Source organism: Oculina patagonica, chromosome 14, assembly GCF_052425735.1.
Source record: "Oculina patagonica isolate OP01 chromosome 14, crgOcupat, whole genome shotgun sequence".
Taxonomy (NCBI): Eukaryota; Metazoa; Cnidaria; class Anthozoa; order Scleractinia; family Oculinidae; genus Oculina; species Oculina patagonica.
Window position 1 is genome coordinate 9,818,124 of NC_135771.1, and position 19,620 is coordinate 9,837,743.

Sequence of the window (19,620 nt, forward strand, 5' to 3'; positions counted from 1 at the left end):
GACTCAAGCAAGACTGAGAAGGTAGAAAACAATCACTAAACTTGAGGCAAAGTAAAGTTTTTTTAATTTTATTTATGTGTAGTTTAAGTTGTTGAACGAGACAATTTTACTTGAATTATAAAACAATACAAATGATACTCCTTTCCTTTGAATGAAGGTGAACAATTATTTAGGCTGAAAACCTGACAGTCCTTATTTCACTTTCTCAAGATCTTAGTTTTTGAAGGTAGATAAATCGGATTACAGTCGAAGCTCTCGTAAGCGGACACCCTCGGGACGCGAAAAAAGTGTCCGTAACTGGAGCTGGCCGCTTACGAGAAAGGTTCTCTTAAGCGGCCACTAAAGGTGTAGGGGATATAGATGGCCGTTTACGGGAGCTTGCCCAGCTAACATAATGCTAATCTGCATGTAAGTGGTGTTTTGAAAAGTAACCAGACGTGGATGACAACAAAACAAACACTGAAATATGGTACTGTAATTACTGTAAAATCCATAGCCAGAAATTCCGAACCATAGTAGGCGTGACATACGTCATTATATCCAATGCGCTGATTGGCTCACGGCTGTCAAGAAAACAAGTCACGCCAGCGCCGGCGCTGACAAGCCAACTTTCAGCCGAGAAAATAATAATAATAATAATAATAATAATAATAATAATAATAATAATAATAATAATAATAATAATAATAATGGTTTTATTGGTAACATTTCTACATAGTAGCTCTACATTTACCAATTAAACTAACCTAACCAAACAAATAAAATGATATTTACAATTAAAACTCTATAATCATTAAATTACTGTATACTACTATGCTATATTATACTATATACATTTATGCGTTTTAAAAAATACTATACTATATACATCTAAGAGAAAAATAAAAATAAAAAGCTACAGGAGATCAATCTGTTAATTTAGTTTTCTTCAAAAGGAAGCGCGTTGCTTCCCTGCAAAATGCATTATGGTCCACAGTGAAATAAAGATTATCTGGCAAATATTATCACTTGTCTAAGAAGATTTCCCTGAAATAAGCTCTGTAGAAACTCTACTGATACGTTTCTGTTTTCTCCGGTCCGATTTCGTACAATAAGAAGCCTTTTCAAGCGGTTTTGAGCCGCCGTAAATCAGATCGAAAATCATTTTCGATCCGTGACCGATATGTCACGCAGCACGAAAACCCTCAGGGGAATTCAAGTCCCAGGCTCTTACTCTTCCCTAAAAACGCCGAAAAGAGCCTGGAGAACAGCTTGAACTATTTTTCAAAATGGTGGCTAGATTTTGTGATGAAAACAACACATGCGGTGAAGAAAACAGCTCGCGTTCGTCAAGAGTTTCATCCGAGCGATTTTTAAAGTGTGCAGTCAAAGATGGACAATTTTTGGGAGATTTCGGGAGTTTTATAAAGCAAAAACCGCAATGAATTCAACTCGAAGAGAACCAAAAATTATCGAAAACAAAAGTACAGAGATTCTAATCTTCAGCAAGAGAGAGCAACCCAAAGCAAAGATTAGTGGTTAGCATAAACAAGACATAATATACAAAGGTTAGTATGGCGGATCCTTGTTAGCATTCGTAAAATTTTCAAGTGGAAAAAGCCGCAAGAATTTTACTTCGCTAAGCTACAAAATCCTTTCTAATTCAAAACTATTACCACAACTGAAGAAATTTTCATCGGAACAGTGAAATTCAAGCACCTCGGTCTTTGCAGCGATCGACTGAAATACGATATCTATATATTTATCTTTTAGAAACCTGAAAGCACATGCAAACACAATTGTCACGCTTCGTGGGGGGCCGCGGTTCGGTCGTGGTTCGGAATTTCTGGCTATGATTGTGACGAACGGCGATGTGAAGTTGATTAATATAAACAAGATACAGAGGTTGTTTATATGATTTTCTTTGGAGTGTCCGCTTACGGGAGCTTAAAAACAAAGAAAAAGTCTAAGTCGTAATCTCTGAAAGTGTCCGCGGCCGCTTACGGGAATGTCCGCTTACGAGAATGTAAAAATACAGAGTTTGTATGGGAGTTAAAACGGGGTTTCAAACCAGGCAGCCGTAAGTAGAGCTGTCCGCTTACGAGAGTGTCCGTTAAGAGAGCTTCGACCAGTGTATTACGTATTCTTCGTGTCGTTTTACCATGAAATCCCAGTTTCCTCAACATGAAATTAAAATGATAATGATGTATGATAAACTTGATACTTCTCTAAGAGGACCTGTTGGTGCAATGATCTTAATCGTGAGACATCACAACAACTTTCCTTAAAAATAGATTAAAAATGTGAAGCTAAATAAAAGATGAAAAATACAAAAGTACATGCAAAAAGAAAGAAAGGTTCGAAAGTTGATAACATACTCCCTGGAGGTTTATACTTCCTAAAGTGTACTATTTGGGGAGGTTCCGCCCGAAAGGGGTACCTTATTTAGGCCGTAGGTATAAAAGGTAGGTATTTCAAGAGTTGCAGTATACAATAGTGTAGGGAAAACTGTTATTTAGGTATTTTTAATTACCATAAAAAATTATTTCCAAAAATCTTAACAGACATAAATTACCAATGACTGACAGAAACAACGTGTAAAGTACATTATCGTAAGCTGTGTGGCTATTGTAAATATTGTAACGAAGGGTGGTGTAGTCCGTAATAAAAAACGTACAGAGACTACAAAGTGAGACGTAAGGGTTAACAGCTTTATTTATGATTTACCTTTTCCTAGTTATAGTTACAATTTTAAGTGTAGGAAACGTTTTGCTGAGAGTAGTTTTGAGATACACTCAGTCCGTTCCAAAAAGGCTACGAACTGCCATAACTACGATCATTTAAATACAATACACTTAACCAGCAATGACAAAGAAACTCAATACATGTCAATGTTGTTATTAAGAGGATTTTTCCCAGTGAATGTAATACAACCATAAACGGACTATTTTAAAAATTGATTTCATTCTGTTCTTATTTTGACAGAAGTGCTTGACACGAACAACATAGATGAAATGATACAAACCATCTTTATCGTCCTCATTGTTGCCAAATTCCTTATCAAAACCAGTCGAATTCTAAAAGCCATCGAGTTATGCAAAGAATGTTTGTTCATCCTCAACAACAACGAACGCATAAAGGAAAACAAATTATATGCATTAATATACAAAGAGATATATTACACAATGTCTCTGGCGTACTGGTTTATCGATGATTGGACAAATGCAATAAAATACGCTACAAACATTCTCCACATTGTCCACGACTGCGGTAAGAGGTTCGAGGAATGTAGAATAAGCATAGTACTAGCGAGATTGTATCTTGACCAGAATAAGTACATAGAAGCAAAAGAACACAGTGAGAAAGCACTACTAATCAGTACAGAAATTGGTGACAAAAATGTTGAAGCTTCTTGTTACGGAAACCTTGGGGCGGTGTATCAGTCAGCTAGAGAATATGAGAAGGCGAAAGAATATCACGAGAAAGCACTTATGATTAAACAGAAAATGGGGGACAGAAATGGAGAAGCCTGTTGTTATGGTGACCTTGGAATTATGTTTAAATCTTTTGGAGAATATGAGAAGGCGAAAGAATATCACGAGAAAGCACTTAAGATCAATAAAGAAATTGGTGACAGAAAAAGAGAAGCCTTCTCTTATGGAAGCCTTGGAATCATACTTAAATCACTTGGAGAATACGACAAGGCGAAAAAGTATCTTGAGGAAGCACTTGCGATCAAAAAGGAAATCGGCGACAGAGAAGGAGAAGTCATCTGTTACGTGCACCTTGGAATCTTGTATCAAACTGTCGGTGAGTATGTCAAGCCTATAGAATATTACGAGAAAGCAGCTGCGATCAGAAGACAAATTGGTGACAGAAAGGGAGAAACAGTTGATTATGGAAACCTTGGGACGGTATTCCTTTCTCTTGGTAAATATGCCAAGGCTAACGAATATCTTCAGAAGGCACTTGCTCTCAGTAAAGAAACTGGTGATAAACAAGGAGAAGCCGGTTCTTACGGAAACCTTGGACAAGTTTTTAAATCAATTGGTGACTACGAGAAAGCTAGAGAATATCTCGAGAAGGCCCTTACAATCAGTAAAGAAATTGGCGACAGAAAAGGAGAAGCTTCAGATAATGGAAATCTTGGAAATCTTTTTCAATCCCTTGGTGAATATGTCGAGGCGGAAGAATATCATAAGAGGGCGCTTGAAATAAGTGAAGAGATTGGAGACGTATTGCAACAATCTACATGCCTTTCCAAACTTGGATCGATTATGCTTCTAGCAGGAAAGATTGAAGAAGCTTTGTCGTATCTTCTTCCAAGTATTCAGAAATGCGAGGTCGTACGAGGTTTTCTACGAGACAACGATCAATTTAAAATATCTTTTTCTCATGAACTTGCTGATCCCTACGAGATACTCACTGAATTCTTCTGTTCTACTGGAAATCCTCATAAAGCTCTGTATGTTTCAGAGCTTCGTCGCGCCAGAGCTCTGGCAGATTTAATGTCAGCTCAGTACTCCGTGGAGAATCAAATCTCAGCTAATCCTCAATCATGGGTTGGCATTGAAAGTGTCATAAACAAAGAAGTAAGTTGTACTTGCCTATATTTCCATTATACTGATCACGATGTATATTTGTGGATTCTTAAGGCAAGAAAAGTCGTGCATTTTCGAAAAGTGAATGGAGAAGAAATGATTGTCCACGAAGGAGTTATCGAAAATTTGGACGAGTTTTTTTGTAACGAACGCTTCAGAAGTTTTGGTATCCTACCAGAGGAACATTGCGAAGACCGATCTTTGAACGACATCGAACGGAAACTTTATGAGGAAGATATCCGTAAAGCGTCGCGAATTGAAAATGATGGCAAAGATAACCAAGATAGCCTGAAACGAAACCTTTCTCTGTGTCACAAATTACTCATCGCTCCTATGGTGGACTTAATAGAGGGTCCTGAAATCATCATTGTTCCTGACCGGTCTTTATACAACATTCCATTTGCCGCGTTTCCTGATGAAAGTGGAAGGTACTTATCAGAGACTTTCAGGATCCGCGTCGTTCCTTCCTTGACTACTCTCAAGCTCATTCAGGACAGCCCAGCAGACTATCACAGCCAGACTGATGCACTGATAGTGGGAAATCCTGATGTTGGTAGGGTGCGTTACAAGGGACGTCTTAAGGACATCTTGCCACTGCCTTGTGCAGAAAGCGAAGCAAACATGATAGGAGAGAAGCTGGGTGTTGAGCCTTTGCTAGGAAAACAAGCAACTAAGCAAGCAGTACTTCAAGTGATAAATTCAGTGAGTCTGATACATTTCGCTGCACACGGTGATGCAGAAAGAGGAGAAATTGCCCTTGCTCCGGCTGTTCGAACTTCTAACAGGATCCCACGAGAAGAAGACTACATATTAACAATGTCTGATATTTTAAAAGTTCAGCTGCGTGCTAAACTGGTAGTACTAAGCTGTTGTCACAGTGGACGTGGGCAGATAAGAACTGAGGGAGTTGTTGGAATCGCTCGAGCATTCTTAGGATCTGGTGCACGCTCAGTGTTGGTGGCACTTTGGGCCCTAGAAGACAGTGCGACAGAGCAGTTCATGAGTCGTTTCTACGAGCATCTTGTTGGTGGGGAAAGCGCCAGTGAATCTCTTCACGAGGCCATGAAGTGGATGAGAAGTAACGGCTATTCTGAAATGAGACAGTGGGCGCCTTTTATGCTGATTGGTGATAACGTGACATTTGATTTTGGAAAATCCAAGTAAGTTTCAAAGGCGATAAGAATTCATAATTCCTAACAAGTAACAATGGCTTTTTTTAAGGTTTTTTTTGAAGGGTTGCTACTGTTATAGTAGTACCATAATTGATAAAAAGGTAAAGATTCTGACAGGAGGCTCCACTCACTGAGTTTGAACCTACTGTTAGTTTTTGTTGTTTTATACATATGTATTTCAAATTTTAGAATCGGTAGTAAATGATGTATTTCAAGTACGTATATCATTCAAACCGATTAGTGTAAATAGTTATGGAAAGTCCCCACTGTACTTTTCTAATAGTTGTATCTCAAGTCCTTTGTTTGAAATCCTTGTTTTGGTTTCCGTCGTAAGATCCTCTTATTGTTTGAGATACCAAAAATATTAGTAAATTTATAACAATTCATTTGATCTCAGGTATTTTGGGGTTTAGCTTTTGATATAACGTTTAGTAGCTTCACAGTTGCAACTGGACGTCTTAAGGAAACTAGTTATCTTAAATTTGCTTTGGTATAACAAACCAAGAGATAATATGGTAGAAAGATAATCTGCTGGTTTGCTAATTTTCCATTGTTTTTTTCTTCTTCTCTTTTAGGTGACTTGGCCAGTGCCTCATCAAGTGAGAACTAATGACCCATCTGGGTGACTACTTGCTAGTGTTGAGTTTTAAACACTTTAATTGCAACTTGACGATCAACTTTTGCTTGGTTTTGCTCTTTTTCGCTTGAAAATGCTTCGAGCAGGAGAGATATCAATAGAAATATTACACGGTTATTTTTTAATTCTGTTAGATACACTCGAACCTCCCTGTGCGACCATCTTCAGTAAGCGACCACTTTTCCAAAATAAAATACTAGTAAAATTTTGCGTGACAGATAATAGTCGGCAGCTCTCGTAGGCAACTGGCCTCGACCACCGACTTTTAGTGTTGATGGTTTGAAATTTTCTCATGTTTTTAATCTTCGGTTGCGACCACTTCGTATGACCGTTATACGTGATAAGATAATTTACTGAAAAGCTCATATAAAGTTAAATTATAAAAGTCATACTCTTAACTTTAGCAATGTAAGTACGTCCTTAGAAAATTAAAAGCTGTAATGTGTATTGGTGAAATAATAAATAACTGCTTTGAGAAGGAGAATGCTAGAAATATATATTTCCATGCCTTTTGATTTTAGGGGAAGGGATTCAAGGAAGTAAGAAAAGCATGTTTCCAAACCTATCAAAACGGAAAGTCTTCCTCCCTATTCCCCTCCTCTCAGTGAAGGGCCCGACCACAAGAGAAGGATTTGTCACAAACACGATTCTGCGTCGTGACTTGACTGATTAATGCGACGAAAACTGAAACCTGAAACACAGGGGAAAGTGAGAAATATAAGACTAAGTGTAGCGATGACAGAAAAAATAATATGCAAAAATAGCATGATGTCAAACTCGCCTGAATGACACAAACTCAGTGACGAGATTACGATATGAACTCGAGGAAACTGCCGTTAGTGTGCAGAAGATGTCAAATAGCCTATCTTTACTTCCCTTAAATCTGATACTTTTATTGTCACAGTGTTTTAAAGAGACTCCAGTCGAAATTGAAAGATGACGCAATAGTTGGGAACTCTCATGATTACTTGCGTCATTGTTAATTTTGAAGAAGGTTCACATTTAAGACGCAGACTTATGTGGATCTTATCAATCGATTTGGTCTTCTCATAGAGCGGTGCGCATAGAAACTGAGTAGAAATAGGTATCTCGCAGGACCTCGCAAAGGTAGGTGTTTTATTATGTTCTACTAAGAGTCCGTCTTTAAGTTTCTGTTACTATTGGTAATCCGTACAATCGTTCCTGTTCCGTTTCTGTATTCATTCTGTCTACTGAAGCGCACAAGAGTTAAATTCGCGATATCATATGGCTTGGTATAACTTGGATCGTATCGAGACTGGACTACGCACTATTCGTTGTTATAACCGTGAGTGCATCATTCTAAAGACCTCTAAAGCATTCTCCTTTGCCTGTCTAATTCATAAAGTTAAAACGAGGAATTTAGACTTCTCGTTTCATTAAAATGTGTTAAAACGTGAACCAAATATGCGAATGCGCGTCACTTTTCATACAATAACAGACTCGAAAAGAACTCAGATTCGTTCCTCGATACGTCGATGGTTTTCTACTATAAACTGCTGATCTAAACTGTCTTAGTATAGCGTCGTACTTTTCAATTATTGCGCCTTGGCGTTTGATGAATTTATTAAACGATATAGTAAGCGACGTTAGTTTTCCACAGAATATAAATATCACGGTAAATTAGGGTTACCCAAAGGCGTCCCAAACTCACGATTCGAGAAATCGATCGAATAAACGATTTATGTAAGCGTCTGAATGATTTATGCGAGCGTATTATGTAAGCGTACGAGTGAGTTATTTTAAGCGCATCGAGTGGGACGTGACTGCTTGAAGTCGCGCGGTGTTGTGTTACAATTTAGACCGTTGGAGATTTGAGCGATCTATAAGACTTTGTATGGAGTTTAAAATAACGTGGAATAAAAGCGCTCGACGAAATAAAATTTTACATTTTTTTCAATAAAATAAAGAAAATGAACTCATCTTTCTTGAATTCTGTTGTCCTTTTGGGCTATTTCATCGTTTTGGGGGGTTTTCAGGTTCCAGTCGTAAATGAAATCACCTTAGTTTTTGCAAATGTCGCAAAATAATTTTTTTATGAATCTTTTTTTTCGATTGGACCGCGACTGGCCTATTTTTAGCAATGGCGACAAGTAAAAATAGGAAAATTGTCAAGCTCACCGCTTCAAAATACTCAAATTTCAGGAATTGTTTTAGCTTTCCTGGATTAAATTGGACCTTAATTTGTACAAAACACACAATTTCGGTTCGTTTAAGGGAAACTTACAATACGAAAAAAATGTACTTTTTTAACGGGCCATTGCGCAAAAGTCCAACTACTTCCGCGTAATATTTGTATCCATACCAACTAAAAAGAAGTCAAAGAGCATGGAAATGTAAAAATATGTTGTGGTTTAAGCGAACTTTTAGCGCAGCCAGGCGGCAACTTCGCTGTTGTTAAGAGCATGTGTATTTACACTGAAACAGGAAAGTCGCTCACGCGAAACAAATTCAGCATGAATTACAAAATATTTCGCAAACATCCTACCTTAACAGAACTTTAAAATAACAGCTGACACAAAAAACATTTAAGACCCGAAAACCTCACCAGCTAGTCAAAAAATATGATTTACGTATACGTATTTCTAGTTATAATTACAATTTTAAGTGCCGAGAACGTTTTGTTGAGAGGAGTTTCTTTGTTGATAGCAGAACAAACTTTCAGATAGTCTTAGCCCGTTCCAAGTAGATAATTTATATACAGTACACTTTACTAGCAATGGTAAAGAAACACAATAAACATAAATAATATCATTACGAGGATATTTTTCCAGTAAATGTAATACAAAGATAAACGGACTATCTCTTATTATTTTGACAGAAGTTCTCGACATGAGCGGCATAGTTGAAATTATGAAAACCATCTCCATCGGCCTCATTGTTGCCACTTTCCTTATCAACACCTGTCGAGTTCTAAAAGCCATCGAGTTATGCAAAGAATGTTTGTTCATCCTCGACAACACACCACACATAAAAGAAAACGATTTATATACATTACTATGCAAGGGGATATATTTGACAATGTCACATGCTAATTGTCTCATCAATGATTACACAAATGTGATAAAATACATCAAAAAGCTTCTCTGCATCCACCACGAATGCGGTGAAAGCACTTACTCTCAGTAAAGAAATTGGTGACAAAAACGGAGAAGCTGGTGTTCACGAAAGCCTTGGAAATTTGTTTCAATTAATTGGTGACAACGAGAAAGCTAGAGAATATCTAGAGGCGGCGCTTACGATCACTAAAGAAATTGGCGACAAAAACAGAGAATCCTCAATTTATGGAAATATTGGAACTGTTTTGGGATCCCTTGGTAAATATGCATGTCGAGGCGGAGGAATATCATAAGAGGGCGCTTGCAATATGCCAACAGATTGGAGACGTTAAGAAACAATCTTTATGCCTTTGCAATCTTGGGTTTGTTATGTTTCAAGCAGAAAAGATTCAGGAAGCTCTGTCGTATCTCCTTCAAAGTATTCAAAGATGCGAGGACTTGCGAGGTTTTCTACAAGACAACGATCAATTTAAGATATCTTTTTCTCATGAACATTATTATCCCTACAGGACTCTCACCGCGCTATTCTGTTCTGCTAGTAATCCTAATCAAGCTCTTTACGTTTCAGAGCTTCGTCGGGCCAGAGCTCTGGCAGATTTAATGTCAGCACAGTACTCCATGGAGAATCAAATCTCAGCTAATCCTCAATCATGGGTTGGCATTGAAAGTGTCATGGACAAAGAACTTAGTTGTACTTGCTTATACTTCTCTTATATTGATCACGACATATTGGTTTGGATTCTTAAAGCAAGAAGAGTCGTGGATTTCCAGGTTGTGAATGGAAAAGAAATGATTGCTCAGGAAGGATTGGTCGAAAATGTGGACGAGTTTTGTACCAAAATACTCTTCAGAAGTTTTGGCATTTTATCAGAGGAAAATTGCGAAGACCGATCTTTGAACGAAATTAAATGGAAGCCTTGTGTGGAAGATATCCGTAAAGCGACGCGAAGTGGAAATAATGGTAAAGATAACCAAGATAGCTTCAAACGCTATCTTTCATTGTGTCACAAATTGATCATTGCTCCTGTGGTAGACATAACAGATGGTCCTGAAATCATCATTGTTCCTGAACGGTCTTTATACAGCATTCCATTTGCCGCGTTACCTGATGAAAGTGGAAATTACCTATCAGAGACTTTCAGGATCCGCGTCGTTCCTTCCTTAACGACTCTCAAGCTCATTCAGGACAGCCCAGCAGACTATCACAGTGAGACTGGTGCACTGATAGTGGGAAATCCTGATGTTGGTGAGGTGCATCTCCATGGATGTCTAAGAAACATTTCCCGACTACCTTGTGCAGAAAACGAAGCGAAGATGGTAGCAAGAAAGCTGGGTGTCAAGGCTTTGTTAGGACAGCAAGCAACTAAGCAGGCAGTGCTCGACGTGATAAATTCAGTGAGTCTGATACATTTTGCTGCACACGGTGATGCAGAGAGAGGAGAAATCGCCCTTGCACCGTCCATTCGTATCCCTAACATGATACCTCAAGAAGAACACTACTTATTGACAATGTCTGACATTTCAAAAGTTCAACTGCGAGCTAAACTGGTAGTACTAAGCTGCTGTCACAGTGGACGAGGACAGATAAGAACCGAGGGAGTTGTTGGAATCGCTCGCGCGTTCTTAGGTTCTGGTGCACGCTCAGTGTTAGTGGCACTGTGGGCTGTAGGAGACAGTGCCACAGAGCAGTTCATGAGTCGTTTCTACGAGCATCTTGTTGGTGGGGATAGCGCAAGTGAATCTCTTGACGAGGCCATGAAGTGGGTGAGATGTAACGGCTTTTCTGAAGTGAGACAGTGGGCACCTTTTATGCTGATTGGAGATAACGTCACATTTGATTTTGGAAAACCAAAGTAAGTTTCAAAAAGAAAAAAAAATGTATTTCCCAACAAGTATTGGGGACTCGAAAGTCCTAATATAACAACAGATATATACAGGTTTTTCTTTATTTTATGAGGATTAAATTTTATATTCAACACTTTAAGGCATGGAATTAAAGGATTCAGGTTTATTGCTATGATACTGTTATTACTATCTATGCAGAGTCGACGATGGGAAGTTGAATAAGATCAGGGAATTCTTCCCGTTTTTAGGTATATCGCAAGTCCTTTTGAATCCTTGTTTTTGTCTCCATTGGAAGGTCCTCTCAGTGTTTGAGTTACAGTAGAATCTCGATTTCCCGAAGCTCCAAGTGAAACGAAAATAGGGCGGAGAAATCAGAAAGTTCAAACTAAAATCGGGGGTAAAAATGTATTTTTTGACTTTTGGATTCCAGCTTTCGGGGAGTTCGTGTTATCGAGCGTTCGAGAAATCAGGATTGCACTGTATCAGAAATATGTTCATTTATAACAGTTTAGTGGCTCTCGGGTATCTATTTAATTGTTTATTTGTTTATTTAATTATTTATTTGTTGGTTTGTTTGTTTTGTCTTTTATTAATTAGGTGATTTAATCAAAGCTCCACAAAGTGAAAACTAAAACGTTACACGAAACAGATTTGAATCAGCTGAGAGACTATTATTTGTTGTAAACACTAAAATTATAACTTGACGATTGCGTCTGCTCGCTGTATTTGCCTGAATTAAATTAAAATGCTCCGAGCAGAAATGATATCAGGAGAAATGTAAGACGGAGCAAAAGAAATACGATAACAGTAGGTGCTACTTTTGTAGTTGAAGGAAAGAAAGAAGGGGAAGGAAGGAAGGAAGGAAGGAAGGAAGGAAGGAAGGAAGGAAGGAAGGAAGGAAGGAAGGAAGGAAGGAAGGAAGGAAGGAAGGAAGGAAGGAAGGAAGGAAGGAAGGAAGGAAGGAAGGAAGGAAGGAAGGAAGGAAGGAAGGAAGGAAGGAAGGAAGGAAGGAAGGAAGGAAGGAAGGAAGGAAGGAAGGAAGGAAGGAAGGAAGGAAGGAATTGCTTTTCTTTGAATACGGTAGTTACACTAAGTTAAGAAACTTCTTTATATGAATGCCGTATGAAATATAAGTACAAGTTCATTAAAGTGCAATAAACGAGCAAAATTATGTTAACAAATCTCTTTTTTATATATTAAAATACTTAACAATAAAAGAAGGAATAACAGCAAAATCTACGGGTTAAGTGCCGGTTTGACAGCCACCAAAAGGTTCCTTTTAAAATTGCTTTCAGGATGATGTCAAGTTCTGAGGGAGAGTTCCATATTTGTTCCACCCCCTATACGACGAATTAAAACGAACCCTTAAATTTAATGATTATTCTCAAGGCTTCATCCATAATTCTCGGCCAGTCTTGACTCGGAGAGACTGGTTCCTGGTTCTAGTTGTTTACAGACTATTAGTGCACTTTGATTGACAATCTTTGCCATTTTCGTCTGTCGGCGCTTGTTGTCGCTTTTTCTCTCCGCTTAATAGATAGCAAAAAGGAAAATGGAAAACATGAGCTACCCCCATTCTTCATTCTATACATTTTTGATGGAACCCATGGTCAATCTAGAGCCAGGTATCGCAGAAGGACATGATCTGGACCCAGCCAGTTCTAACATTGAACTGGAACAAAACATGGCACAAAACCTCGGTAAGTTAATTTTACATCCACTTCGTTTTGCCGTATGGCGACCAAACCTTCGCCGCAGGCGCTCATCCCAAATGCGGATTATTTCACGGTCAATTTCTTTTCCCGCAGTTTTTTCCTCAGTTCACTACAGTTTCACTCCCGAAAAAGTTTTCTTTTCAAATTGAAGGGAAATTTATTTAGTCTACTTGATAAAGATATATTTGACCACGAGCGAACTGACCGCCGAAACGCTACTAGCCTTAAACCGGCGAGATTTTGAAAATGTCAAGTTTGCCTGTTTTGCCATTATTTTACACGTATAACACAGCAAAATTTATTACTTCATTAACCTTTCGCCGTGCTGCTCATTCCAAGTGTTATTTCTTTCTCAGTCCTGTAAACTTTTTCCGCGATTTTTTTCTCAGTTTACTCTCTCCAAAGAAATTTTGACGAAAGGTAATTTCTTCCGTTTTCCCGCTAAAAGGTACATTTGCGTATGAGCGAACTGTCTCCCAAAACGCTAGTAGACTTAAACTGGAGAGAAGTTGAAAATCTCAAGTTTATGTGCCCTGAATAAAAAAATAATCCCTTCAAACTCTCGAGGGGAACTCTTCCGTGACTAGAAAACTGACCAAAATGGCTTCCTTCTGACGTTATCTCTCGTCTGTTTCACAGCCAATCAGCTTCTTTTCTGACGGTGAAAAACAGACGATTTATTATTCATGCTTTGCCTTCATCTATCTCTTTCTGTCGGAGCATGTTGTCTCTCTAGTTCTCTTCGATCAAAAGTGAGCTAAACGAGAGATCGAGAAAAATGGGCGAACCTCAATCTTCATTCTATACATTTATCACGGAACCCATGGTCAATCTAGAGCCAGGTATCGCAGAAGGACATGATCTGGACCCGGCCAGTTCTAACATTGAACTGGAACAAAACATGGCACAAAACCTCGGTAAGTTAATTTGAAATCGATGTTGTTTTGTCGGTCGGCGACCAAACCTTCGCCGCCGGCGGCTTATCCCAAATGCTGATTATTTCTGAGTCAATTTTTTTCTGAAAAAAATTTTTCCTCAGTTCACAACAGTTTCACTCTTTACATAAAGTTTTTTTAAAAAAAATTAAAGGGAAATTTATTCAGTCTTCTTGATAAAGGTATTTGACTACGAGCGAACATACCGCCGAAACGCTACTAGCCTTAAACCGGCGAGATTTTAAAAATATCAAGTTTGCCTGTAAACAAGAAATGATTTTTTGCCAATACTTCACACATATAACGAAGCAAAATTTATTATTTTATTAACCTTTTGCCTAGGTGCTCATTCCAAGTGTTGTTTATTTCTCGGTCAATTTTTTCCGCGAAATTTTTTTCCCCAGTTTACTCTCTCCAAAGAAATTTTGACGAAAGGAAATTTCTTCCGTTTTCTCGGTAAAAGGTACATTTGCGTATAAGCGAACTTTCCCTGAAACGCTAGTAGCCTTAAACTGGAGAGTATTTGAAAATCTCAAGTTTGTCTGTAGACAAGGATCATGATTATTTCGCCGTTACTTCGCAGACAGAACACTGCTTTTTTTATCAACCACGTTACTAAAAACCCTTAATTATGTTCAGTGCCGCTCCTTACATAGTCAAATTACCAAAACCTATTTTTTTTTATTTATCTGGGTTTTTTAGGACCAGTCCTCGATCGATAAGATCATTATCCAAACTCAATCTTTTTTTCTTGGGCGGTATTTTTGTTTCGTTTAAATGACAGCGACTCGAAAAAATGTATCTACTGTTACTACCTAAACGATTTTGTCTGATTTCTGTCAAAAAGATCTTCCTCAGCAGATTCTTCTGAAAAAGAATTGGAAAACCTCGCTCTGCCCAAATTTTGTATTGATCACCTGAAAGACTGATAGTTTAATTATGTTCCTTGCATAAAAAAATAACCCCTTCAAACTCTCGCGAGGAACATTACTCTTTCCGTGACTCGAAAACTGATCAAAATGGCTTCCTTCTGACGTAATCTCTCCTGTCTGTTTCACAGCCAATCAGCTTCTTTCGGAAGGTGAAAAACAGACGATTTGTTGTCCATGCCTTAATGCCTTCATCTACCTTTCTCTTTAATGTTTGGCTGTGAATCATTGTTGGAAAGAGAAATTGTGAAAGAGCAATTATTCCATAATTTCTTGCCTGAAATACCATATTTTCTGTTATCATTTTATTCCATTCCAAATATTTTTTTTCCTAAGGAAACGGCAATCGTTATAAAGAGAGTGAAACTCGCTAAGCGTGGACTTAAAACGGAGCTCACGTGTTAAATTTTTTAAGCGTTTTCTTTTTAAACAGATTTTAAATAATCAAATCCATGCGCAATCATTCATGTAATTCAAATTTAAAATCGATTTAATGTATTTAATATTTAATGTTGTACATAGTTTTTATTTTAATCTATTTTTTTAAAGTTTTTAACATTGTTATATTTCCGTTCTTTTTCTTTTTCTTCGTTTCCTTTCTTAATACTTTTGCTGAGGGCCACAAGTTCATCGGTTTTATTACTGTCAAGTGTTACCCTCACAAAATAAAGTCTTACTTACTTACTTATAAAGTCTTACTATTCTGTTATCCCTCCACAACCGGACTGCATTACGACCCCAGGGGGGTGGGGGGTACTCCGGCATGTAAATGACGGGGATGATCGAATGGAGGCAAAACTCAGGACCCAAAAAAATCCCTTAGTCTTCCGTCATTACCCAAAAAAATCCCTGGACCAAAAATAACCCCCCCCCCCCCCCAAAAAAAAAAAAAAAAAAAAAATTCCTTGTCAAATTACTCCAAAATTGCCAGGAGGGGCAATGACATAACACAAAGAACGCTCTCTTTTTTTATTCATCATATCATAAAAACGCCAAGGCCGTGCAAGGCACTTTAGTTCGTTTTTAATACCCAAAAAAATCCCCTATCTAAATCAAGTCACCCAAAAAAATACTTGCCAAATTTTCCAACCCAAAAAAATCCCGGAATCGAAAATTTCAAACCCAAAAAAATCCTTCGATCATCCCCGTCATTAAGGGCCTGATTACATGAGCCGGGCTGGCTCGGTTTGCCGAGCCACGTCTGTTAAACGCAACAAAAATCAATTTCGCGATTACATGACAACCGGGCCAGCCCGGTTAGCCGAGATCTCGGCATCGAGATACCGGGATCTCGGCTAGCCGGGCTGAAAATTTTCCATGTAATCGCGTTAACCGGGCCAGCCCGGCTAAGCGGGCCAGCATTAAATTTCTCTTCCGAGCACAATATCCGACGAAAAAATCAATGCTATTCCTTCTAAATAGGATGTAGAGGTAACGTAACCCATCCAGCTGCATAAGTGCAAAAAATTAACCACCAAATTGCCGGAAAAAGGTGATTAAGATCATTCGTGCTCTGATCATTCATGCTATAACCGGGCTAAAAGTCATCTCGGCAAACCGGGCCAGCCCGGCTAACCGGGCTCATGTAATACCGGGCTGAAAGTCATCTCGGCAAACCGAGCCAGCCCGGCTAACCGGGCCAGCCCGGCTCATGTAATCAGGCCCTAACAAGCCGGAGTACCCCCCCTGGGATTACGACCCGAACTATTATTCCTTTATTCCCAAACTTTTCCACTTATTCCATACATTTCAAACTTCTCATCATTCCTTATTTCTTTTGAGCAGTCGATAATCATTCCTGAAATTCGATTTTTATATACGATGCATTCAGCAGTTCATATCTTGTTTGCGAGAGTCGCACAATTAAAAGAGCTTTGCGCGTATTTTTATTCGAAGTGAACCGAGGCGGCGCGGAGGGCTAATTGTAAACGCATTCAGTGCACTCGAAATCAGGCGGTACGGGTTTGAGCTCTGGTCGGGATCATATGGTTAACTTTATGAGAAATAATTAGAATGATACCGGCGAATTGTCAAAGCTGGGCAACCCATGATCCCGTTTGGCAGAGGGAGAGGGCCATAATCTTAGTCTTCCCGTATTAATTCAAAATTCGGGAGAAATCTAAGTAGTAGATAAAATATGAGCGGGAGATCTGTAAACGGCCATACAGATCGGACGCGAATATTTTATTCTACTTGTGAAATGAAAACAATAAATTGAATGGAAAGTTTTGTTATGCGAATCAGTCAAGATCTGTATCAAACGTTAATTAATTCTAATTAGCTGAGCAGGAGTCTGTATCAAAAGTTAATTATATTGTTTGATTTGTATTGGGGTTTACAGTTGTGTACATGTGATCTGAATACTGTGCTGGGATTGGTTTGCACCCTCATGAATAGTTTATGAATTTTACAACTATAGTTATTGTACTGACTTTTCACTTTTCGATTTTTTTTAGTTATGATTATATAAACACCCCCTAGCAGCCATACATTTAAATTTAAGGTATTTACTTTCCTTTTGTTTCTTAACAGGGCCAGCTTATGGCAACACCCAACATCCAAAAGAAACTGCTGCAAAGGACAAGAAAGATGCCCGGCCAAGGAAGACCGCAGAACGCACAAAACTATCTTTGTATCAGAAGCTTGAGCTGAAGAACGTATTCCAACACACTCCATATCCCACGCGAGCAGTGCGGGCTCAGTTAGCTTACAGCCTAGGACTCGGGCATAAAACTGTTGTGGTAAGCTTGGTCAAATGTCGTAATATTTACCGGTACTCAATATCCGCAGCAATCCGGCCAACTCTCTAGTTAAGCCAGGCTGGTGAAGCGAAGTGAACAATTTTGCCAAAGTCAGCGTCGTAGGATATACTGGCCCACCAGAACAAAGCTTATACCATTTTCCGAAGCATGAAGCGTCTAGTCAACAATTATCCTGCGAAATCGCCCGGAATATCGCCTAAAATCAGACGATATTCTGCAAGACTGAGCAGGATAATTGTTTTATCATTCAACAAATTGTCAACGAAAAACATTTTGCAGATAGAAAAACTGTAATTATGCAGCGCTCTAAAAGATTTCGGAGGAATGTTCGCAACCTACGTATTTTGCAAGATATTTGTTATGTCATTTTGACCAGTTATGGGCAGCGCGCGCATTTGTTGAATAATAAGAGTATTTGTACTCCGCTCGGCACTCATTTTAGCGTCTGGGTGGAGGGAGGCACTGTGAGAGTAAAGTGTTTTGCCCAAGAACACAGCACAGTGCCCCAACCAGGGCTCGAACCGGGCGGGGCGGCTCGATCTAGACTCCAGCGTACTAACCATTAGGCCACCACGCCTCCCACAAACTTTTGGCGAGAGCCATTTCAAAAACTAATTTCAAACATTTCATTCAATTTTCAGAACTGGTTTAAGAAGCGACGGTACCACTGGCGAAGACAATCCGTAAACCCTGGTCAGCCTGTGGCATTTCCTTGCCATTTACCACAGTCTCAAGCCCAAGTCTTCGGCCAATATCAAACACCGCAGGACACCTGTCATTGCTGCTTCCAGCAACCTTCAGCAGCCCGCCGTCAAAAGAGCCATTGAAGAAATGAATAGGGTGGGAGTGTGTGGGCTGTGTTATTTAGTACTAGACCCCTTAGGCGACTGGTGTATTGAAGGATAATGCTCGAGGCTGAAACATTGTCCAAATTTAAAAATGAACGATTCGCCGAGAAGCGAGAGCAACTGTGAAATTTTGATTACAATCTTTCAGCCGAGGGTATTAAACTAAAATAAAAAGTAAATAAAATTAAATGAATCGGAATTTGCAGCAGTATTCTCACAGAGTGGCTCTTCCTCCACTGTTCCAGATCCAAAATGGAGTTGGTTATCCTAAGTGCAGGGATAGATCCAGGAGTTTTCTTAGGAGGGGGTGCATCACTAAGGAATGGCGTAAATGACTTTTTTGGGGGCAGAATACAATTCCAGTTGTATTAGAAACCGCAGGTCATCCAAGACCCTCCCCCTAGATTTGTCCCTGGAATGAACTCATTTTGAGCCCAGTGATTTGATTAAAATGTTAGGCGAGTCTGTTTGTTTGTTTTACACTGCCGGTGTACACTAGGGACGGACTATATTGTCAAACACCCTTCGCTCTGTTTTGTATCACGTGATGCGTTTTGTCTATTTGAAAATTAATCGGTGGGTAATAAGTTCCAATATTTAAATTTGTTTTGTACATGTTACTATACGAAATGGAATCATTTAACTGAAAATCTGTTGATAGTATTCAAAATTTTTATGGCGTTCCACTATTTATTACCAATGATAATAACTACATTAAAGATGGTGCTATCTTTTGTTGAACAACAGGGTGCACCCAATCCTGTTCCCAGAGCCCACGTCATCCCGTTTCGCTGGATATGGGTAACGCGGGCTTAGGGAAGTGCCTTCTTTAACTGGCACATTTGCTCTTATAGGCAGTAAGACACTACCTCTCTGGTCTGGAACCTCTATTTTCATTCGCCCGCTGTAAACACTACCTCTATTGTTATTCAGGGGTAGGGACATTGTTGTCAACCGGTTATCTATTGTTTTAAGAACCAATAAATGAACTCGTTCCGAGAAGTAGTGGGCGACCCCTTATAGGCTCCGCGCATGACGAGAAGGTCCCGCGGGAACACCCGTGTCAGCTTAAAAGATTACTCGATGTGGTCTTGGTCTAGCTGTAGCTTGAGAGAACCCT

General features: G+C 39.0%; 2 protein-coding genes across 6 annotated transcripts in view; both read left to right on the forward strand.

Annotated features, from left to right (window-relative positions):
* Window positions 1-6,867, forward strand: part of LOC144639152 (uncharacterized) — a 77,315-nt gene extending 70,448 nt beyond the window's left edge. The window contains exons 1-3 of one of the 3 annotated variants that reach the window (XM_078498404.1): window positions 1,167-1,547; window positions 2,965-5,740; window positions 6,328-6,867. In XM_078498404.1, the coding sequence (XP_078354530.1) occupies window positions 2,994-5,740; window positions 6,328-6,331 (2,751 nt within the window). In that variant the 5' untranslated portion in view covers window positions 1,167-1,547; window positions 2,965-2,993 and the 3' untranslated portion in view covers window positions 6,332-6,867. Of the gene's footprint in view, window positions 1-1,166; window positions 1,548-2,964; window positions 5,741-6,327 lie in introns of those variants that run through there. The other 2 variants (XM_078498403.1, XM_078498398.1) reach the window with 2 other exon arrangements.
* A 417-nt stretch (window positions 6,868-7,284) lies between these two features.
* LOC144639169 (tetratricopeptide repeat protein 28-like) lies at window positions 7,285-18,417 on the forward strand. Of its 3 annotated transcripts, XM_078498435.1 has the most exons (4): window positions 7,285-7,496; window positions 10,035-11,319; window positions 17,423-17,631; window positions 18,294-18,417. In XM_078498435.1, exons 2-3 carry the CDS (start codon window positions 10,067-10,069, stop codon window positions 17,535-17,537), a joined length of 1,368 nt encoding a protein of 455 aa, XP_078354561.1. In that variant the 5' UTR covers window positions 7,285-7,496; window positions 10,035-10,066; the 3' UTR covers window positions 17,538-17,631; window positions 18,294-18,417. The 3 variants fall into 3 exon arrangements, with proteins under 3 accessions (XP_078354561.1, XP_078354559.1, XP_078354560.1); XM_078498433.1 differs by lacking the exon at window positions 7,285-7,496 and having other exon boundaries at window positions 9,470-11,319; XM_078498434.1 differs by lacking the exons at window positions 7,285-7,496; window positions 17,423-17,631; window positions 18,294-18,417 and adding an exon at window positions 11,909-12,150 and having other exon boundaries at window positions 9,470-11,319.
* Window positions 18,418-19,620: the final 1,203 nt, after the last annotated feature.